This window comes from Canis lupus, chromosome 6 (genome assembly GCF_003254725.2).
Source record: "Canis lupus dingo isolate Sandy chromosome 6, ASM325472v2, whole genome shotgun sequence".
NCBI lineage: Eukaryota > Metazoa > Chordata > Mammalia > Carnivora > Canidae > Canis > Canis lupus.
Genome location: NC_064248.1, coordinates 69,426,244 through 69,451,339, shown reverse-complemented (window position 1 = coordinate 69,451,339; position 25,096 = coordinate 69,426,244). Strand labels below are relative to the sequence as shown.

Below are 25,096 nucleotides of genomic sequence, written 5' to 3'. Positions count from 1 at the left end.
AAATATTTGCAACACATATATCTGAAAAAGAACTTGTATCCAAAAATGTATAAAGAAATCTTATAATTAAGAAGTAAACAACCCTATTTTTCAAAAACGAGAAGACGTGAATAGACACTTCATGAAAAATGAATTACTAATAAGCACATGAAATGATGCTCAACATCCTCAGTCATCAGGGATATGCAAATTAAAATCATAATGATATTTCTACATACCTACTAGAAGAGCTAAAATTAAAAAGACAATACCAAGTATAATTAAGAATGATGAACAACTATTTGTGGGAATGCAAAATGGTACCGTGACTAATGGAAAAATAGTTTGAAAGTTTCTTTTTTTTTTTTTTAAGATTTTATTTATTTATTCATGAGAGACACAGAGAGAGAGGGAGAAGCAGGCTCCATGCAGGGAGCCCAATGTGGGACTCGATCCCAGGACTGTGGGGATCACTCCTTGAGCCAAAGGCAGACGCTCAACCGCTGAGCCACCCAGGTGTCCCAAGAGTTTCTTACAAAGTTAAACATACACTACCAATGACCCAGCAAACCTACTGATGGGTATTTCAGTCAAGTAAAATGAAAACTTAGGTTTGTATGTAATTGTTTATAGTGGCTTTATTTATAATTGCCAAAAACTGGTGGGCAAAAGCAAATGTCCTTTAATTGGTGAATGGCCAACCTGCATCCCATGTATCTGTAGTTGGTGTTCCTTTTTATTGCTGAGCAGCATTTAGCAACAGAGATGAATCTGAAATCCATAAAAGAAGCCAGACTCAAAAGGGTATAGAATATAATTCTATCTACATGACATTTTGGAAAAGGTAAAACCATGGGACTGGAAAACAGATCTGTAGTTTCCAGGAATATGGTTAAGGGATTGGATAGAAAAGGGCATAAGGAAACTTCTTGTGGTGGTGGATTAGCATGGTGATTATCCAGTTGTATGCATCTGTCAAAACTCAGAACAATACATTAAAAAGGGTGATTTTACTGTAAATAAATTACACCTCAATTTTTAAAAACTCAAAACAACTGAATAGACTACAGCTGCACACAACACAAATGAATTCCAAAGACATAATATTAGCAAAAGGCAGTATAAAATAAGAAGCAAGAATTCCATAAAAGGATAGTAATTGACTTTGATGGGGAGTAAGGCGGCAGAGATTAGGAAGGACACAGGGGTTGGGGAACTTCCAGCATTTTATTCGTTTTTCCAGGATTCTTTTTTTCTGGTGGTTACATGAGTAGTTGTTTTGTGATAATTCATTGAGCTATCATTTATATTTTATATCCTTTAAAAAGAAAGCAAGCCAAATAGCTCAAGGTCAATTATAAGAGAATAAGAATATATATTTCTTACAAGTATAAGGCATTCCTAGATTCATATCTTGGCTCCACCATTCATTAGATGTGTGACTTTGGGCACATTTCTTACCTTTTTCAGCATCACTTTACTCATCTACAAAATGAAATTATATCTGCCTCATCAAGTTATCATGTGAATTACGTGAGATTATATAAACACCCTTTAGGATATCTACCTAGCTCTCAAGACCTTTTTGGGGGTTTTAAACACGTGGGGTGGGCTCAGTAGCAGCTATACTTTTGTGTTTTACAACCCCAATATTGCCCAGCTCGACCAAAGGTGGACACCTGGCCCAAGCTAGGCTAATCACAATGCCCTCCAGGGAGCTCAGAATTGGGAATGAGCAAGTTCACACTCTGTCAGGGCTTTATCATCAACAGAAGAGACATGAATCTCCAGAGCAGTGGTACGCACACATTCTACCCCCTACATGGCCACAACCACAGAGAAAGAAAAGACTAAAACAACAGGGAAATGGAGTGAGTGCTGCCTCTGCTTCTCACTGACATCTGGTTCCTGTTTCCAGTCCCTTCCTGGGGTCAGTCCTTAGGTTCCATAAAACACAAGAATATCTATGTATAACAAATGTCCTTATGAAAATCATGTAGTCCAGGTTGGATCCCATTATTTATAACTCAACCATCCTACCCAATGTGTTATATAAAGCATGAAGCACATAGAAAGGGCTCAAAATATGACAGTGGCAGCAGCTGTCTGATCTTTAATCTGCATGAAGTGGAGACTTCCTTAACAAACTCTTGAAAGAGGCCTACGCTGGTGTTCAAAACACAGACTGACCTCAAGGAGGCCATAGTCTACCCTTCTGTTGGAGGTCTGTAAGAAATCTGTAAGAAAACAGTCCGGTCTCAAGTTTCCTGCTAGATCCAAAAAAATTCCAATTGCTAAAGATAGCTCAAAAGAGAAAGAAATTCTAGAATAACAATCAAATTACAACAATGAAACATTCATAAACAGAATCAAATGCCTAAGTTTAGAGCCTAAAGCAAAAATCAGACTCTGTAAGTTTTCGCCTAACCAACCAAGATAAAAGCGGAATCTTTACAGTTAAAACTGTCCTGAACTCCCTTCTTTTCTTGGGCAATGCCTACTAAATTTAGACTTCTACGTTTTTTAACACTAAGATGTACCTGTCTTTTGACATCCACAAGCCAGAGGCTATTTTCCCCATACAGTAAAGATACCAAACTGGTAACCTGAGTAATGCCAACATGAACTTATCACTAGATTCTAAAAAGCCCACCTCCTTCAGGAGTGAAGGCTGTTGTCTACATAGTTATCCAGAGTCAACCTATGTATACTCAGATGAAGCAGTGTACAATCAAGTTATATAAGCCAAACTGACTGCAGTCAAGTCCTATTTTATGCCACTTGTTCTTGCAAACAAATTAATCACACAACTGCTAAGATACATGCAGAAACAAAGTGTTGTTACTAACTTAATGACTGTAACCTTAGTATCTGTTTCAGGAGACAAAACAATATCATAGCGTAACAATATCAATTTTATGTACTAAGGTTCTCCATATCTGAGTGTAGTCTAGTACACTATTGTGTGTAAAATATGAAATATGAATAGTCCGAATGGATCGATTCCATTGTTTCCTTAACATATGTAGATAGTAATATTTTTAAAAGCAAAACTGCCAATCTTAACCATGACTACCCTGATATTTTTAACCTAAGATCTGAAAAAATACATATATATCCTAACCCATAATTTTCTTAATAAAAAAATTTTTGTGATATCTGACCTCTCATGAATCTGATTTTCTCTAATATCTGATTGCCATTCATATTTGCATATAAGTACCACCTACACACAATGAGATAATATTTGTAGCATCCATTTAAAAATTCCTGAAGCATGTTGGAAGCTTAATTTTCCTAAATTAACGGGATAACATATACCAGTGATCATGAAACCATCTGTACACAATATTATAAATAAAATTTATTTATAAACACTAGAGGGTGCTGTAATTCAACAGTGCCTGGTGTCGCTCTGATGCTCAAAATTTTTTCCTCAATTAAAGATAAATTAAGATAATTTTCAGCACCAACAATTTTTGCTCTTGAACAAATAAATGGAGATACTTTATGAGACAGAATTCCTTTCTTCCAGGATATATAATGAAACTCAGTAGATTCCACTGAAATCATTTTTATTTTATACTTACTGCATATTTAATATTGTGTTAAATGGACAAAATAGAAAATAAGTTCAGAAGAGTATAAAGATGGTCCTTGCCTTTAAAGTAAATTAATGCAATAGTCAGATGGTTAAGAGAAGGTGTATCTTATCATTTCATAGGCTTATTAAATTAAAGGAAAACTACAAAATAAATTTGTTAAAAGACATATTTCAATTTTAGTTGCTAAGTATTAAGGTATGATTTAGCTATTTTACAAGAGTAATCTGAAATTCAGTATTCAAGATAACAAAACTGACACTGCTGTGGAATATCATCTGATACCTTAAAAAATATTTTTAAGCCAATAGGTATGAGAAACTGGAAAAGATCCAAGGCTTTGAATATTCAGAATAGGAAATAATAATGTCAAATTTAAATCTTCAAAAAAGATGTATTTTGTGCTAGTTTCTAAATTATTCCTGAAACATTTGTTAAGCTCAATTACAAGTCTATGGAATTTTCAAAATTGAGAGTAATTTATGTTGCCAGTTAGCAGTACAGAAAAGTTCCCAGGAGTATGAGTTTCCAATAGATAGCATTAGATAATCACAAATAACAAAGTTTAATGTTAGTAGAATAAATCATCTATGTATTTCAAGAAAAGTGACTATTAATTGAGATACTATTTAATCCTAATAAAGTATTTTAAATGTGTGGGAAATATCAGAAAGGGAGACAGAACGTAAAGACTGCTAACTCTGGGAAACGAACTAGGGGTGGTAGAAGGGGAGGAGGGCGGGGGGTGGGAGTGAATGGGTGACGGGCACTGGGGGTTATTCTGTATGTTAGTAAATTGAACACCAATAAAAAATAAATTAAAAAAAACTTAAAAAAAAATAAAATGTTTAGGGAAAGAAACAAATGAAACATAAATACTTCTAAAATTCGCATAGTCCAAATCAACCAATCTCTTTCCCTTTCTCTCCTGCTTGTGCACTCGCTTACACACATATATACACACACCTACACATGTGTGCATGCATGCACACTCACATAACATCTACTTCCCAAGAGAGACTTATCTGGTGAATACCTCTCTTCCTTTCCCTAATGAATTACCAAGAGCCCCCAAATAAATCCGTAACTGGCACCTGTTGATGAGAGGGTCACTCCAAGTTTACAACAGGTCCAGATAAATTGTTCCAGATTAATAGAATATAATACTTGAGAAAAGCCAGAGATACCACTGAACCAGGCTCACAAACCACCCAAACTCTAAGAACCAAAATATATGGCAGTCAGAGATGTAACCAGATTGGTGAAACCCAAAGAAATTCTGAACATGGAAGCACTGCATTATAGTTGGAAGTATGTATTTGGCACTTATATTCTTTTGGCACTCGCTTCCCCTTTTTATGTTTATCTGTCTTACATCTGCCAGATTCCTAGGGCCCTTATTACACTCTAAATGCCCAGGTGTCATTTCAGGTAATGCCTTCTACTGCAATAGGTGAAAGCATACATGTTCATTAGAGTATTAATGTTTGAAACATTCACATACCTACTCTTTCATGAAGTTCTTCTGAACCATTATATACACCTCCACTAATGAAAAGTATGGCTTTAAACCAGTTACAAGGAAAGTTTTTTAGTCCTTTTGAGCAAGCCTCAAATCACTACTATGAACCCTGTATTTTGCAGCTACAACATAATCCTGCTCATAATCTTAGCTTCCCCCTAATATTTAAGGCTTTTGCCCATAAACCCGAAAAGTTTAGAGCCTACATAAAGTGAGGATTGAGTAGAAATATGTAGTTTTATTTACAAACACTAACTTTCATCTCTTAGTATTATGTAACATCATGTTACATAAAAACATTTTAATAAAATAATAATTCAAGAAGAATACCTGCTTTCCGTGATTTCTAAATCCGGCTGCAAACTAATAGTGTCTGTTGTAATTTCCACTTTCCGTACACTTCCAAAAAAGTCCGTTATCAGGACATTTTTAGGATCCCTCTGAAAAAGATCAGTGCGATGTCCAGGGGTAGACACACAGAGGCTTCTAGGACATACCTGAAACTGAAAAACACATATATAACAATAACAAATACACACATATACATAAAACTTTTATCAAATCAGTAATAGTAGACTACAGTATTTTTTTTAAAGATTTATCAATGGGGAGGGAGGCAGAGGAAGAGGAACAGAATGCCAAGCAGACTCCCCACCAAGCACAGAGCCTGACTCGGGGCTCAATCCCATTACCCTGAGATCATGACCCAAGCCAAAACCAAGAGTCAGACACTCAACTGACTGAGCCACCAGGCACTCCAATTGTCGTATATTTTTAAAGCTTTCCCAACTTAAAGAAGCAACTGATTCTAAAGATTCAAGTTTCATTGCTATGGTAGTACTTGACATTCTAAGAAAGCTATACAGACATTAGAACAGGTAATAAAAAGGAGAGCTGTCCAAGAAGGGAAAAAAACATTCACTTCTTTTAATCATACATTACAAAATATATTTTGAACTTTAAATTTACTGAGAACTTACATGTAACACTATGAAAAGAACTGATTTTTTTTCTACATCTATACTCATCTCAGTGGGGTGCTCTATCAGAATGGTTTTTAAACATTTTATAATCATGACCCTTCATTCAAATTTTAAATTCAAATTAAATATTATACAGAAGCCCAAAATATAAAAAAGATTAAAAACAGAGCTACTCTGAAAGATAGAAAGCTGAGGCACTTGACACCCTCCCTCACTGGATACACCCCTTGTTCTCCTGCTGTGAACCTATGTAAAACCATTCTATAAATTAAGTAACTTTCTTAGTTTATCCATAATGGAAAAAAAAGCAAGGCATCTCCAGATGCTCCAGTGCTGAAAGAATACAGCCTGAAAACCACAACTTCATCTCACCCAGATCTCATGATAATTTCTGTTAATCCTATCATTGATATTCCACATCAGTGAATTGCCAAGGATAGATATGTGCTCATTCACTCAGCAAAGCAGAAAAAATATCTACATACATTTCATACTGTTATCTTCCACAGAGGACACAAAAGTTGATAGGACATGGTCCTATCCTCAAGGCTTTATGTTAGAAACAAACATAACAAGACAGAAAGAAAGGTGACAGGTTCTACTTCAGAAAAGGATAAACTTTTCATAGTTTGAGGATAAGAAAAGAGAAGGAGTAGGATTTAAGCTACTTTCTGAAGGAAAAGGGAGATTACGGATGGGAAATAACATTCTTAATAAAGAAGCAAAGATGTATCAGGCCAATAACCTAGTTTGGCAGAAGCACAGGATATGTGAAGAAAACCACAACAGGCCTGCTAGCAAGGGCCTAGGGCCCACAGCACCTACCCACCGATGGAGACAAGACCATATGTATACATAATCACCAATATGACGGGAGGTGAGTGGGGAAGAGCAGAGCAGCCAGGATTTATGAAACATAGTGACCCAAGCAATTTATGAAACATAGTGACCCAAATGCAATTTGTAGATATTCTGATTGAAACCTACCAATAACTTTGAGGTAAATAAAGATTACTATCTCTACTTCAAACTAAAGCTCAAAAAGATTAATAATTTGCCTAATATCACAATGCCATCCTGGTTCAGGAAAACAGTAAAAGGAAATACAAAGAAGAATCAGAAAATAAATTAAGAAGCAGTGAAGGCAAAAAGGGTGGAGAAAGTAAAATGCCAAACTTACTTACTTACAAGTAAGTAATATGCCAAACAGGAAAGACAATGCAGATGGATGGCTGAAGAAACACAATAAAAGATAAAATACACAAAGATAAGATTGAAGTCCTATGTATACTAAAGGCATTCCTGTATGAGCAAGCAACGTGGTGGGCTTTATTAGGCACCAAGAGAAGAAAGCAGGAAAAGCAAAGAGAATGAGCTTGGGCAACAAGATAAAAAATATTACCTCTTTGCTGCTAAAATGATCATACTTCTACTTTCTATGAAATTATTCCTTCCTTCAAGAATATTTTATCTTATCAATCTGACTTCCTTGGCTTTAGCAACATTAATTTTTAATAATCTCCTTCACTTACAGAATCTTCATACTCTAGCCAAGGATTGATTATATGCTTACTATTGAAGAGAAGAATTCCAATTTCTGTGCCTCTGCAGGTACTCCGTTTTCCTAGAATATGTTATACTTCTCTTCTTCCAAACCTGAAAATCTACCTCTTCTAAGAAAATTTTAATCACTGATCCCACTGTATTTAAAGGAATCATATAAAAGTGTATTGTTGTCATATCCTTTCATTCATTCAAAATATTCACTGAGAATCTACAAATACACGAGGTGCTATATAATTAAGTTATGTGGGTAGTAAGATGAATAAAGCATGGTTCTTATACTTCTTATTTAAGAACCTCAAAGCCTCGAGGGAACACCACCAATATAAACCATGACTGAGCAATATTAAAAGCATCTCAAAGGTACATAGCAAGAGTTTTATTTTCACAGAGGAAAGAACTTTATCTGGAGGATCTGAAGACTTCATTTAATAGGTAATACTGTATAAATGTGCTTTTTAGCTATTACCAATGATACTATAAGTTTTTAAGAGGCCAGGTGCCATTGTCTTCTAATTTTGCTGCTCCTGAAGCTTCTAATATTATACTCTGATACCCAACAAATTTTCCAATACACATACATATAACAAAATAGGTATTATTCCACAACATCTTAAGTTATATCAAATCACTAGAATATTTAACTTCAAGGAAAGGGATCATTCCTACTGAACAAGATTAAAATAATCATCATTCAATTAAAAAAAAGTATACTAGTGAGGAATGTTTATTAAAAACCATACAGCACCTGTGGGAAAAAACAAACACATAATCAAACAAAACATAAGTTTCTTCAGTCTTTCCAGTATGATTTCAATGGAAGTTATTTTTTTAAAAAATCCATTAGACATTTGAAGTGTGAAGTACATATGTTGTAAACTTTTGAGACAGTGTGTCTGTCGCATATTAAATAAAATATAATATATAATTAAAAATGGGAATAAACTTAAAAACTAAAGTAACTGGAATTTAGGTGACTACAGTTTTCTTACAAAGTAGCATTATAACAAATTTTGTTTTAACATCTAAATTGATATTAAGATTTAACAGGCATCAAAATATATAACCTTCAAAATATAGCAAGTAGTTCTGTGTTATCAAATATGATAGCTTCTAACAGTGGTTTTTAGAATTTTGCAAAACTTCTTTAATTAAAAAGAAAAAAATTACCTGAAATGTATCTAAATGATAAAAGACATCAATGCAAAGCTGTTTGGCTGATGTACGAGAGCCCCAAGCCCAGTCTACTCGATCTCCCTCTCATTCTGAAGCTCTGTGAAGGCAGACAGTGCCTGCCTCTTTCAATAGGATAGTCAGTGGCTGGCACTTAGTCAAAACTCAAAAAAAAATGTTTATGAATAAAAGAACAGGGCATAAGTTAATGAAATAAAGAGTGAAAGTCATCAATGCACAGTATTACCCAATCTACAACTGTTGCTTCAAGCTTTCTATTATGCCTACTGTCACATTCAGTAAGTTCAAAGAGGCGACTACTATAGACGGCACGAGAGAGAAATAAAGCTCCAAAAAACCTTTTTAATCTTACTTAAATTCCAACAGGGAAGAGGTATGGGGTTATTCCAGGAGGTGGGAGGATCCGATTTGACTCCCAAAGAATAAGTAGAATTTCAGTAAGTGGATCTAAAAAAGTACACTTCTGGTAGAGAAAAGAGCATGAGCAAATGAAGGAAAGACAAGGTAACTGGGCTAGACTTTAGGCTTCCGGTAGTAAAGAGAGAGAGATTACTGTAAAGGGAGATTCAAAACAATTCAAAGGGTTCAACATGGGAAACAGTACCGTGGCAGTACGGCGGGTAAAGGACTTCACTTGCCACAGGAAGCATACCTATGCGCTATGATCAAACCAAGCAAAGACTTACAAGGTCATTCATATTGGTTTGGCTGGCTGGATTAATTTCTTCCAAAAATTCCAAGACATAAAATGTGTATCTATCCATAAGGTGGACTCCAATTGCAGGATCAGGTTGATGCTATGAAAAAACAAAGCATATACAATGGGCATATTATTCAGCCGTTTAAAAAAAAAAAAGACAACAAAAGAGAGATCTTGCCATTTTGCAGCAACATGGATGGATCTTGAGGACATTGTACTAAAAGAAATAGGTCAGAGAAAGACAAATACTGTATGATCTCACCTATATGTGTAATCTAAAAACAACAACAACAAGAACAAAAACCAACCTTATAGGGATCCCTGGGTGGCGCAGCGGTTTAGCGCCTGCCTTTGGCCCAGGGCGTGATCCTGGAGACCCAGGATCGAATCCCACGTCGGGCTCCCGGTGCATGGAGCCTGCTTCTCCCTCTGCCTGTGTCTCTGCCTCTCTCTCTCTCTCTCTCTCTCTCTCTCTCTCGTGACTATCATAAATAAATAAAAACTAAAAAAAAAAAAAAAAAAAAAAAAAAAAAAAACCAACCTTATAGATACAGAGAACAGACTGGTGGTTGCCAGAGATGAGAGATGGAGGGTAGATGGAGGGCAGATTTAAGGCAAAACTCTAAATTATCCTCACCCTGAAACTAATAATACACTATTGTTAACTAGCTTGAATTACAGGAAAAAAAAAAAACCCACAAAACTCTAAATTACTATGTTACTATGAAAGTACATCTTAAAAGTTCTCATCACAAGAAAAAAATTCTGTAACTATGTATCGTGACTGTCTTTGGTAGGGGGGCAGGTCTAGTGATATATGTTAACTAGACTTCTAGACTTATTGTGATTATTTTGCAATATATGCAAATATTGAATCATTATGTTGTTTACCTAAACATAATATTGTAGTCAATTATACTTCAATAAATTTCTTTTAAAAGCAAAGCCAAAAAAAAGAAGTATATGTTTTAAATGCAATCAAAATTTCCTTCTAAGGTATTAAAAAGTCCAAGAATAAAAAACCCCAGATATATTCATTAAGCATATAAGTGATTTACAAAACAGCTACATATTCCAAAGACAATGCAGTTTACAAATAGGAAGTAGGTACCTACCGAGAGTGAATCTTCTCCCACTTGGCTACTAGCTAAAGCCATTATGTTAGGAGAATAGAATCGTTCATACATGGATGCTCCTTGACAAGTATCAATAATAAACAGCAACTCGTTGTAGCTGAAAGAAAGTGGTAATATATTTAACACGAATCATGCTGTTAATCATACACTGATTAATATTTTTACAATACTTGCTTGCATAATATAAGATGTTAAAGTCCTATCTTAGTCATTTCATTAGTTAAAAATTTGTGACTTTTCGGTAGAATTCCCAATACAAAACTGATATTAGAAATATTAAAATTATAATCCTGTCCAAGGAAACTACCTCAACAGGTTGTACCACAAAGTGCTGCCCCAACTTATCTTGGCCACATGATTCAGGCTATCCTAGAATATGAGCCAGATTCAGGAAAAAACATATATGATTTAGTCACCATCCTCAAAAAGCTTAATATCTACTAGAAGAGAGACACATAAACATTTAACGAAATGGAATGTGCTAAGAGTTACAAATAGTTATTAGAGCCTATAGTATGCCTGACCCTAAGCTGGGGATACGACAGTCCCTGTCTTCATAGAGCTTAGAGTCTAACAAAGTCAAAGTGCTCTCTAAGAGCACTGAGAAAGGAAGTCCTCTTGATTTGATTATAAGATAATGGAAAACAGATGACTTGTGAACCACAGTGTGGATGTACAAACGAAAACTGAAGGAAAGAATATGAACTGAGAAATGTTATTCTTTGGCAGTGATATAGTTTTTAGACATCTTCAGAATGACTAACCAATTTCTCTGTGTGGAGCATAATCTTACTTTGTTTGGGAATAACAAATTGTAGAATTGTTTAATTTAAAGAAAACTCTTGTATAAAACTCTACCATAGAAACCTTAGACCTTAGAGAGGTAGCTTTGGACGGCTGCAGTAGGCTACCTGGGCAAGCCCTATGTGCACGTCAGGGGAGAAATTAGTGCAGGGCTAAGAGTGACATCAGATGAAGACTGTGGGACCCAAACTTGAAGACCCAATAAAAATACTCAATTAAAAAAAAAAAACTGTAAAGAAAGGCAGGTAAGTGAAAGGTGATGTCTGGCTTGGGCAATGAAAGGTGATGTTATTTTAACAAGCAAAGGAAGGAACAGCACATTACAGGGTAGGATAAAGGCTGTACGAAGGCACCCAAATTTGAAAAAGAATGAATTGTTTGGGAAAAGGGGAACAGTACTATGTAGTTAGGATTTACAGTAAATTTGGGGAAATGGAAGAAATTAGTTTCTAAAAGGTAACATAGAGCCAATCTATATTGTACCCCACATGAAGTATGGATCTTATCCTCTAAGTCTAGAGAAGCCAACCAGGGCTTTTGTTACTTGAAAATAACATAATCAGCTCTCTATTTTTGAATGGGCTGCCTAGCTGGAGAAAGTAGGGAACAGATATATTTTTCAAAAGTTTCTTTCAGACACCTGATCTAGGTAAACAACTAACATTGCACCTAGAAAAGCAAGCAAGCAATCTTGCCCACAGTATCTAAGCAGGTGATAGAAGGAACAATTCATATGACATATTCGTCCTGAGACAAAATTCTGTGGAGGCCCCTGAGGATCAGAAACATCTAAGGTTATGAGGGGCAGTACAGTAAAACAATTCAGAGAGCTCTACGACTAGAGCACTTAGGAATGAAATCCCAGTGCTGGACTTACTAGTTGTGCAAAATCTGGCAAGTTACTGAATCAATTTATGCCTCAATTTATTCATGTGTGAAAATAATAATAATAGTATCTACTTCATGGAGTTGTTATTGAAATTAAATGAGATAGTATGCATAAAACACAGTGCCTAGCACCTAGTACACATTCAATAAAGGTAAACTATGAATAAGATAAAACTAGTACCTAGCAAAAGCTTTCCCTTCAACACTTCCATTCATCCTGCTTATGCATATAATTCAATATTTACATTTAATTTGTAGCATAGCTGTATACATATTTCTTTTTTCCAATAGATTTTAAACACTGAAGGCAGAATAAACATATTTCTTTCTGTGCCATGTGTTTAGAAGGTAAACCCATAAGTGCTTATTGAAGATAATCAAGTTAAAAGCACTTCTGCTGCTTTATATTCACTTACATTCATATGACAACTTTCAACTAGAGGGGTGCTTACCCATGGCTTACTAACAATATATCATCCTTAACATAAGTTACAAATATTATATTAATAATAATTTCAGCATTTTTTCTAAAGAAGAAATAATGTATTGCTATCATGTGGAGAGTCAGAGAAATGTACAAAAAGTTAACAATAGGCTAAAGTTGGAAAAAAAATATATGTGCACAATCCACCTACATAATAGGGACCTTGATTGATGGGACTCTTATTTCCTCCAAAAGCACTGCTAAATAAATAAATAAACAAACAAACATTGCTAAATAACAGAGATTACCTTAAAAAGTTAACTTTTTTTATGCTCTTTAATAACACTTAAGTTTCTTTTAAAAATAGTCAGTAGAAATAACAAACATAAGTCTAAGTGAGTAGAAGAAATTATTAAAGTAAGTTAAAATCTCATAAAATAAGTTCTGCAAGTCTACTAACCATAGAAAATTAGGTACTAATTTATCTTATGAAAAGTAGTTATTTGCTAATTACCGTCGTTTTTGCCACATTTGCTCAAAAGCATCTGCAAGTTCTATGTTGGTAATTTCTTCGGAATCTTGAAATTTCAAAAAACCATTTCCACCATGTCCTTGTAGGAGTTAAAAAGATCAAAAACATGCACTTTTTAAATGCAAACTGCACACATCCAGATATAAACATTTACTTCATTCATGGCAATATTTTAATATTATTTGTTATTTTATACTCTAAAATGAAAAGTACTATGAAAACAAAAAAAAATTTGATTTTCCATTACACCAATTAAAAATAATGAAAGACTGCAAAAAATAGCAGATTTCTCTACAAGTTCTATTGTTCCATTCTAAAAAAGCTCATTTATACTTTTGCACTGGCTCCATTATTATGTCAGAAGTGAGTTTCTATAGATAATTTCTCAAATATAAATACCAGGCAAACATTTGGGTGAGAAAGGGGTTACAAACACTAGCTGGTCCCATAGTATGTTAGTACTATTCACGGTGTACACCTGGAATGCTACCCTACTAGGAAGTGTTGTTCTCACATAAAAAATAAAACCTGTTTTCCTAAACAATTATACTTTTTCAAACTTAGGTGTCTACTACTATCAACCACTGTCCGAAGAGCTGACCAGAAGACTGTGACATTTAGAATGCATGGATAGAGCCCAGGCTGTCTGGATTCAAATGCTAGTTTTGCCACTTAACTGTGACTGTGTTAACTTAGGCAAATATCTTGATCTTTCTATGCCTCAGTTTCCCTAGCTGTGAAGTAAGAAATATATCAGCACCATCACTAGCACGCCTATAAAGGTCCTTTGTGTGGATTTTAAAAGGTACTTCCCCTGGGGCATCAAAGTAGGAAAATCTGTCTATTTCAGTGGCCCTCTGAATATATGCAGTCCTGTGAGCTCAAAATTGGTTAGTAGTTATGTCGTTGTGGGGGAAATATGATACTTCTTCCTCCCATTAGAAAACTCTATAGCAGGGCATACACCTTACTATGTGTAAACATATCGTAGAATGCTACTCCCACTCAACCCCCTAGCCAAACACTTAGGCAGTGCATAACCCACACAACTATAAACACAGCCCCAAATACCAGTACCTAAATCTCTGGATTGCTATAAGGATGAAATGAATTCATACACACACTGATTTACAATATTGCCTGAGGCACAGTAAGCCTCATTAAATATTAGCTATTATCATTTTATTATATTGTAATTGTCAGCCCTCCTACTCTCTTACATGGGTTGGCAAATTTTCTGTAAAGGCCCAGGTAGTAAATGTTTTAGACTTACAGGCCATATGCTCTCTTGCAACTACTGGACTCTTGTCATTGTTGTATAAAGTGGCCATAGATAATATGTAAAAGAAATGGATACAACTGGCTCTTATACAACTTTATTTCTAAAACAAGCAATCTTTCCATGGGCCATACTTTATCAAATCCTATCTTTGACTACTGGAATTTCTTCCATATCTGGAGTCCTCCTGAAAGAGTTTCCATAGATTTAGAAAAAAAGTTCTAAAACCTTTAGTTTATTATATTCGATAAAGCTAAGCTCTAAGACTGTACTTTATAATATTTACCACAAAAGCTTGAAAATTTCTTATAACTTCACATTAACTAAAATGAAAATTTTCCTAACTTAGCTCTGCTAACTTATAAAGCTTATAAATTGATCAAATTTGAAAAGCTGTAAGTAAATGCAACATGATAGAAAAAGAAAAGTAAACCACCAAGTAGAGGTCAGCTACCTTCCTGCTGTGTGACATCTAAAAACCATTCTGCACATGTTTTATCATCAGTTGAAACATTTTTAAATATAATTTGGTCAACATTCATATATACTGAATACACCATAAAACAGAGCACTGGTAATGAAAAGATGAAAACCCCATTATCAACAACAACTTGGATTTCAAAATCTAATGAAGGCAATAAATATCCAAACAAGAAAACAGTAAGCTGAATGCTCATACAGTAACTACAGATTTGGGACACTTCAATGGCTTAGTTGGTTAAGCATCTGCCTTCGGCTCAGGTAATGATCCCAGAGTCCCAGGATCAAGCCTCCATTGGACTCCCTGATCAGTGGGGAGTCTGCTTCTCCCTTTGCCTCTCACCCCACTCATGCTTGCTCTCATTCTCTCTCTCCTAAATAAATAAATAAATAAATAAATAAATAAATAAATAAATAAATAAATAAGATCTTTAAAAAAAAAAAACTACAGATAACACGGGAGTATAAAGAGGGGAGCCTACACCAGCCAAGGAGATAAGAAGCCTCTCTGGGCAATTATAAAATATATATCAGGACACTTCTGGGGGAAAAATGTTGTAATTACTAATTACGTTAGGATAACAGGTGTAAACTAGGACTGTCTCAGGCAAGTGGAGACATGCGTCACCCTAGACTTACAGAGGAAAATCACCAAAGGAAGTGACCCCTGAGCTAAGACTAACAAGATAAGGAATAATCAGGGAGGCAAAGTGAACTGAGAAGACATCAATAAGTAAGGGTGATAGCTTAAGCAAACAGTTAGAGGACAGAAAACAGCCCTAGAAGTAGAGAAAGTGCAAAAACTAAAATGAAATAAATAATATCACTAAATAATAATATATTATTATTTTTTATATTATATGACTAAATAAATAATAAAACTAAAGCATATTATTAAGACTTTATATCTAATATTCCTCAAAGTATAGACAAAAGACTATTATTTCAGCTTGTATGTGGGGAGTATATTTAAAATGCAGTTTCTTAAGCCCCATTCTGGACCAAAACTAAATCAGTAATTTTAAAGACCCGAGTATCTGCATTCAAATAATCCCTATATTCGCTAAAATTCGAGACTCCATCAACAGAAAACCCCTGTAAAGGTTTTACACAGAGGAAGGACAGATTTGCAGTTTTTAACTAGTTTAGTAGAATGTTCAACAGGAGACAGAACTGAAGGCAATAAGGCTATAGCAGGGATACTAAGTAAAAGGTAAGAAGCTTTACCAGTCATAGTAAAAAAAAACATTAAAAACAAAGATAATATACCAAGGGGCTGTATAAATGTTACCATTTCAAGTTGTCATAGAAGAAAAGAGAACTCCAAAACAAACTATTTTCAACAAAATTCATTTAAGGTGTTTAAATTTCTTTCCACGAAGATTCCTTTTTGAGGAGAGTCACAATATATTCTATTTCTAAATATCTAAATTCTCAAATTACCTGTCATATAAATAAGAATATTGCTCCTATCATCAGAAAGAAGACGTTTTGACCGAGGAGTACTAGATGGGATCCTGCCAGTTAATACCCGTAAAAAATTCTCCACAGTTACCTGGGAAAAAAAGAAGAAATAAAATGAAATAGAACCAGGGGAATTTTCAAAAACATTCCTTCTTCTTTATGCATTACTCAGCATAAGCTGAAAATAAATCGCAAAGTGAAATATAACTCAATTAAAATATATTTATTTAAATATATACACCTCAGCATTAACTTGCTTCCATTAAATACTAACAGCTGACAAAACTACCCTGGGGGAAAAAAATCAGTTAATTAAATTTAAAACTTGAAATGTTATGCAAAGTATTGCCCAAAATTTAAAAATTATTGTCTTCATAGGCAATTCTTTGGAAAGATACAAAATATAGAAACGTGTAAATAAATTCAGCAACATTATAACTATTACAGTTAATCTGTACAACTACCCAGTGAATTCTAGATAAACATTGAAAGACAGGTCCATAATGAATCATAAAAATAAAACCATAAGGATAATTCCATTAATAATCCCCAAATTATGTATCTTTAATTTTTAATGTATTTTGTTATTTAAATTTTGTTAGGGATATTTTCAACATGTAAAAAATTCATCACACTTTAAACCAGATTTCCCAACCTGGAATTTGTGGACCTGTAGGATTCTTTGAAAGCATATTTAAAGTTGTATTACACAGATAAATTTTAAAAATAGAAAATTTATCTAGCTTTCTTATTTAACACTTCCCTAGATCACGAGTATATAAATATATATGTATATGTATATGTTTCTGTGTAAGTGTGCATAATGTTTGGTTTATATTTTCCCCAGAAAACAGCAAAATGCTGAAAGTTTTAATAGGATTTCTTTTTGGGTAATTATTTTATGGTGGCTAAATCAACAAGTAGAAAGTCCAACATTCATACACATTTAATTACTGAACAAACATTTCTGAGTGCCTTCAAAGGCCTATAAGGAAATTGCTAGGTATAAAATACATAAGATATAGGTTATGTCCTCAGGGAGCATAGAGGCTAGGAGGAAACAGATATGATTTTAAAATTGTTTCAAAACAGGGCAGCCCGGGTGGCTCAGTGGTTTAGCGCCGCCTTCAGCCCAGGGTGTGATCCTGCAGACCCGGGATCGAGTCCCACATCAGGGTCCCTGCATGGGGCCTGCTTCTTCCTCTGCCTGTGTCTGTGACTCTCTCTCTCTCTCTGTGTCTCTAATGAATGAATGAATGAATGAATGAATGAATGAATGAAATAAAATCTTTTTTTTTTAATTGTTTCAAAACGGTCTAGGCACACAGAAAATTGTGTCTTCCTTTTGGTAGGCTTGGTAAAAGGTGAAGGACTATTGAGGAAGACTTAACCAAGGAAGACTTCAAATTTTAAACATCCTCACTACCTATTAAATTTAAAATGAATTTTCAAAGGGAAAAATATAGTATAATGCCATTTTTCAGATTTACATTTTAAGTTTTTACTATATATGCATAAAAACACTGGAAGCATACTAAAAGTGATTACCTCTAAGTAGTGGAAATATGGGTAAGTTTTTTTGTTAATCATATTAACTTTTCCCCAATTAATATATTTACTAAAAATACAAACTTGAAATTTTAGGTCAAACTATGAAAAATGAACAATGCATTTACTGTAAAAAAAAAAAAGTTGATATATGAAACCTCACTAAAATACTCTAACATAAAAGCCAAGACAAAGTTGTCCTATCCAAGATACATATATGAAATGTTCATGCTGTGTTAGCCTCACTCATGTATTGTTTTAATATGAACTCCAGAGACAGAATTATTATATCAAAGCTTCAGTGACAACTATATACAAAGTTGAAAGAAAAAGAAAACTATTTCATTCTACCACTATTCTAGAATTTAAAAGTCATGATAAATTTCAAAAATGTTGCTAAATCAAACAATATTACCTCATAACTTCTATAATCCACTTCCACATCATCTCCATACACATTTAGTTCCATATTCTTGTGACTAAACACTGTAGCTGGTTTGGGATTTCTAGGGTTGCATGCCATATCGTCTGCAAGCATCAGAACAATGTGACTTAAAAAAAAAAAAAAATCCAGTAAATATGCTACTTAAATAAAACCACAAAAGTTCAAAGCAGACACATTTTATTTATATGAGGCAATTATGTTCATTCTTTTCATTAAAAATAACTTAAAATAATTATTGAGTACATATTTTAAAAGAGCTTTTTAATTGTTTTCATATCCTGATGCAGTATAAGCTTTAAAGCAAAGAAATTAGAGTAATATGGCATGAATTTATCTGTAGAACCTGAAGCTACTACCTTAATTTTTTTCCCAACATAGTATATATTTCATCCCATACAGCAAAGGAGAGCTGAAAGAGCTCCACCACCTTCCTTAAATATTTTTTTCTCAATTTTAGGACTATCTGACATTTAAGACTTACAGAGTCCACATTAAACCGTGAATTTAACTTTCAGAATCCCAAATGCTTAAGTATGAAACCATGCAAGTGTAACTGGGGCACCAGAGGAACACATCCCCAGTCCAATCACTCTTCACTGGCTCCACTCCATCTCCCTAATACCAGCCGCCATCTCTTGACTAGATACTGAAATGGTTGCTTGCCTGGCGTCTAGCTTCCACTCCTGCCCTCTTTCAGGTCACTTTCCCTATAACTACCAGAATGATCTTTCTTAAGCAAGTTAGTAAACTTTCTCACTTAAAATCCTCCAAAGACACCCCATTACAAATTAGTGGAAAACGGAAACTCCTTTCATGGTCTGAAAGGCTTCCTTATTGTGGCTTCTGTCTACCTCCCTAACTGTAGCTCCTACCATCCACGTTCACTGTGCTCCTTCCACATTGGCCTTTCTGTTCCAGGAATATGCCACACCTTTCCTGCTTTAGGGACTACTGACCAAATAAATTCAGACTTCTCCGAAATCTTCCTGTCATTCCAGTGTCAGTTAAGCTACTCCATTCTCATTACATGTTTAATTTTCTACAGGTCATTTATGAATTGGAGATCCCCATCATCTCCTACCACCACTCCTACTGGAATATAAGCTCTCTGAGGACAGGGGCTTTCTCTATCCTGTTCACCACTGCATCACTCACACTTGGGCTTAGTAAAAGATGCTGGCATATAGTAAGTATTCAATAAATATATGTTGAGTGAATGAAATGTTCTCATTTCTGCATATATTTTCTTCGAGAGAAAATTATAAAATTCATCTTAAATACGTCTCATCTTGATCTTACCATTAAAAGTGATGAACATGAATCAGGCAATTCTTCATTCTACCATATACTTGAGCTACCCAAACATAAGGGAAAAACTAATGTGGTATACATAATTAGTTTGGCAGGAGATTGCAAGAAGAAAGTGTTCTGCTGCATATGTTCCAAATACATTAAAGTTCAAAACTGAAACATTGTGATTTTTCTTGAAAATTGGCTAGATTTCTATTTGAAAGGGTTCCAACCCTGCCAAATTCAAAGATCAGATCTTCAGCTGTTACTGATTCATGCTCACAGAATGGTGACAGTTATTCCTCTTAAAATGGAAAAAATATCTTTCCTTTTTTTATGACTTAAGATGACGAACTTACATTAGGTTATTATCAATCATCTTTTTCGTTACAAGTCACTATTAAATAAGACTGAACTGACCTCCAAATCTCAATGTAAGAGTATTCTTTAGGTCATTTATTTGACATATAGTTAATTTTACTCTATGAAATCAAATGATCATTAAATATCTATACAATGTCAATGTCATAAAGAAGTAGTAATTTAGGCAGCCCCGGTGGCGCAGCAGTTTAGTGCCGCCTGCAGCCCCGGGGTGTGATCCTGGGGACCTGGGATCGAGTACCGCATTGGCCTTGCATGGAGTCTGCTTGTGTCTCTACCTCTCTCTCTGTGTGTCTCTCATGAATAAATAAATATAATCTTAAAAAAAATAAAGCAAATATTTTTTTAAAAAGTAGTAATTTCAGCTTAAAATTATAAATTCAGGGGTGCCTGTGTGACTCAATCTAAGTTTTGGCTCAGGTCATGATTTCAGTGTTAGGGAATTAAGCCCCATCTTGGGCTCTGTGCTCAGTGGGGAGTCTGCTTGTGATGTTCTCCCCGCTCCCTCTCCTTCTGCCCCTCCTGGTGCTCTCTAAAATAAATAAATAAATCTTTTTAAAAAAATCATAAATTCAACCAACATTTTTCCTGCAGGTAATTTTAGCCTCAATATAAGTACAATAATCCTCATTTAACATACCATTTTTAAAAAACCATTTTACTTGCAGATAATAAATTTAAAAAATAGGACTGGAAACAGACTGGATTTCAAAGTTTATAAATCCAACCACATATTCTCATTCATTATTTCTAAAACTTAAGAAATGTTCAGTACTCCTTCCTGGAGGAATAAATATTTCTCTTGGTCCAGGTATTAAATTATTTGTATGATATTTACATATATAAATGAAAGTTAACTCCTTAGGCTTATAGTTCTTATAAAACTATAAATAAGTACAAAATTATAAATCACATTTTAAAAAAATTATCAAACTAATAATATTCTAAAAACATTAACTCCATTTGAAGGAGGATGTCATTTTGCTAACAGTGACTGCTATTATATTTAACAGGAGAAAGAGATTACATCAGGCCTGGTTCTACACTTCAATTTTTTCCCTATATTTTGATATCTACACTACAATATAACTCAATAATACAGAAAATCTTCACAAAAGTTACACTGCACAAAATGCAATTCATGAATTCTTGTTATGTTACTTGACTGTTCAGGGATCAGCTTTTTTTTTTTTAAGATTTTATTTATTTACTCATGAGAGACACACAGAGAGACAGAGAGACAGAGAGACAGAGAGGCAGAGACATAGGTTGAGGGAGAAGCAGGCTCCATGCAGGGAGCCCGACGTGGGACTTGATCCCAGGACTCTAGGATCATGCCCTAAGCTGAAGGCAGGTGCTAAACCACTGAGCTACCCAGGGATCCCCAGGGATCAGATTTTATATTTAACGAAGACTTTGCCAATAAACATTCTTCAAACATCAGTTACATGAGATCTAACTGGTTGACTCCTTAAAGTATCTTTTTAACTCAAAATCCCAGTTAGCATCCCAGCAGTTTTTTTTTCTTTTTAAGATTTTATTTATTTATTTGACAGAGAGAGAAAGAGAGAGAATGAGCAGGAGGGTAGTGGCAGAAAGAAGCAGACTCCCTGCCGAGCAGAGAGCCCAATGCGGGGCTTGATCCCAGGACCCTGAGATCATGGCCTGAGCTGAAGGCAGATGCTTAACCGACTGAGTCACCAGGTGGCCCCCAGCAGTTATTTAAGTCTTCACTGAGTGGGTATCAAATCAATCACTGCTGGAATTAAAACCAAGGAAAATAAATCTACGCTAAAGACATACTACTACATTCCTATAAATAATGACAGCAACTTGCTTTGTATCTTATTAAAATTAAGAGAAAAATCCCTCAAATACATCCAATTGATATAAGAATATGATATTCTTACAGTCTGGCAATTCTATACTACCATGTGTGATGACTCAAATCTCACACTCTATTCAAGGGCCTGCAAAACCTACATCACACAACAAAGCATATGGCAATATGGCATTCTCTCAACACAAAACCAAAAGAAAAAGTGAACACTGAAATTGTACAGAGTTCAAACTGAGTTTGAATCCAAACAATATATTGGTTGTTTACATAATAGTTTCCACTGTTTATTAATTCTACTTTATTTTATGTGCATGTGCATAAGAGAGAAGGGGGGAGGGGCAGAGAGATTATTTTAAGCAGGTTCCACTCAGTACAAAGCCCAATGAGGGGGATTTGATCTCACCACCCTGAAATCATGACCTGAGCCAAAAACAAGCATTTGATACTTAACCGACTGAGCTATCCAGGCCCCCCTCCATGTATTTTAAATCAAGCATTCCTGTTAAAAAAATATGAGTACATATCTATATATATCTACTAATTTGTATGTCATATGTATTTGCTACTTTAAATATATATAACAAGTATTAGTGGAGCATAATTTCTTTCCTTTTATAGATTAAAAAACTACTAATATTTTCTTCCCTTACCACTCTTTGGTATATGATTTAAAAAGAATATCTTGATCATGCTTACATAGATTTTAAGGACAACTAAAATAAAAATGAAATTTTAAACCTTGTCAAAAAAAGAAGGCATGAAACAATTTGAGAAATATGGGGGGGTGGGTGTCTAAAATAAGTACATTCCATTGTGTTTGACAAACATTAAAGGAACAGGTAAACCCTGCAACCAGGCTGCTGGGCCATTCTTCTACTCACTTCCCTAATGTTCTTCCTTGACCCCCAATCAGGAACTAGGAACCAACGGGTTAAAGAAAAAAAACCATTTTAAATAGATGAGTAATTTTTCACTGTCCTACACCATTAGAGTGTGACATTTCAAAAAGCCTAACTCTTCATTTATTAATAGGCTGTATTACCTTAATAAAAAGTTTTCACTGAATTAAATTTAAATAAATTACTGTGTTGGTAAGAATTTTTTTTTTTTTAATGTTCACCTAAAAATCGCTATATACCCTATAGCCATGTTACTAATCAGATAATTCGGCCTGAGAGCATCTTTAGCTCCCAGAGTTAGGATCACCAGGCTTATCTTCAGCAATATCAACATCCAATGTAAAACAGTAGCTGAAATTAAGGCAGCAGGAAATCTGAGAATCACAGGGATCTTTGATGCTCTCTTAAATCTCTGCATTTCTGCTCCTAGGTGTTGTTTTGTTTTTGCTTTAGTCTTCGTCATTTTTTTGGTTTTGTTTTGTTTTGTTTTGTTTTGTTTACCCCTGACATAAATTATGCTGGATACTCCGTAGATCACTGCTTCTGTAGCAATGCAGTGATTGTTGGGCCAAGTAAATTCAACAAACTTTGTTGTATAATCATTAGCTCGATGCCAGAATAATCTACTTTTAGGTTTTTCTCCTTTTCTGTCTTGAGGAATCTCCAAGTTAATAAATCTCATCACCAATGCACTATGAAACTAATCATAAGAAATCTGTTAGCCACAGGTGCTAGAACATTAGAATTAGTTTCAGTTTGCCAAATGTCAAACAACTGGCATTACTAGGCTATAGAATGCCATATAGAATGCCAAGTATTTTATAATTATATTATTAGAAATAAAACTCAAAAACTGCATTGCTAGATGGGAAATCATTAGCAGACATGTCACATGAAGGTAGAGCTAGTTAGTTGTGGGCTCATATATTTAAAGTCAGGTGTGGTTTAGTATAATAGAACATTTACTGAGCACTTGGTATATCTCAAGCACTGCAATAATAAGATAAGCACATTATAAGAATGATCTCACAGATAATTTCCAAGATATGTATTATTAACATCATCCCTACTTTACAGGTTATGAAACTGAGGCACATAGAAGTTAAGTAACACGTCCCAGGTCACAGAACTATTAAATAATAGAGTTTAGATTCCATGCAAGTTTGTTTGACATGATCATTTATTTGCTCTTAATCCTATATTACCCTTAAATTACATGAACTAGGATTTGGAAGGATATAACGATATGCTTTGTTTTTTATTGATAATTTAATCAACTCAAGATGATTAAGGTAAATGCCTGAACTCATTGTTGTTCAATATTTATAGCACAAAACTGACATAAAATAGGCCCTTGAAATTCTAAATGGAACCTTCCAGAGACTTTAGCAAACTTCCTTTTTTTTTTTTTTAAGATTTTATTTATGCATGAGAGACAGAGAGAGAGAGAGAGAGAGAGAGAGAGGCAGAGACACAGGCAGAGGGAGAAGCAGGCTCCATGCAGGGAGCCTGAGGTGGGACTCGATCCTGGGTCTTGGGCTGAAGGCGGTGCTAAACCGCTGAGCTGGGGCTGCCCTTTAGCAAACTTTCAAATTAAAGAATAGCACTAGAGCATATACCTTCTCCTTTGAATGCAGTAAGGTATAACTTAAAATTTTAAGTGCCCACTTAAAATTAAAAATTGGAGAACAGAACTTCAAAGAGATATAGAGGTTAATGTTCTACACAGTTTCCAATCAATTCTCCAAAGCCTGACTCTTTTCTACAGAAAGCAATGGGATTACATTCTGCTGCTGGCCCTTCCCTCACCAGGTCCCTTCAGCCACCATGCCTGACATTTCACTCTCAACCATCTGCACCTGCACCTGTGGCCTATACCTAAGTCTTCACTGCTGCATCTCTGCTTCCAAAAACTCCCCAATATTAACCATTCTTCCTATAACAGGGGAGGGGGCAAGCCCCAGAGATGCCTAACCCATGCCCTTTCCCTTTCCTGTAGGTGTGTGGCTTTTTTGTTCTTTTCTTTTAAATCTTTCTTCCCGTTTTCTATTGCTCAGCTTCCCACTAACCAGTTTACTGATTTACTCAAGCACACCAGCCTCAAGGCTTGGAATTCAAATCTGTGTATTACCCAAATTACAAG

The 25,096-nt window shown here is 34.8% G+C and overlaps 1 protein-coding gene across 1 annotated transcript in view; it reads right to left on the bottom strand.

Annotated features, from left to right (window-relative positions):
• Positions 1 to 25,096, bottom strand: part of PIGK (phosphatidylinositol glycan anchor biosynthesis class K) — a 107,186-nt gene that overhangs the window by 52,533 nt on the left and 29,557 nt on the right. Inside the window, exons 4-9 of the mRNA XM_025417946.3 lie at positions 18,514 to 18,649; positions 16,530 to 16,641; positions 13,310 to 13,406; positions 10,659 to 10,776; positions 9,530 to 9,640; positions 5,434 to 5,606 (exon numbers count right to left, since the gene is read on the bottom strand). Of these exons, the coding sequence (XP_025273731.1) occupies positions 5,434 to 5,606; positions 9,530 to 9,640; positions 10,659 to 10,776; positions 13,310 to 13,406; positions 16,530 to 16,641; positions 18,514 to 18,649 (747 nt within the window). The remainder of the gene's footprint in view (positions 1 to 5,433; positions 5,607 to 9,529; positions 9,641 to 10,658; positions 10,777 to 13,309; positions 13,407 to 16,529; positions 16,642 to 18,513; positions 18,650 to 25,096) is intronic.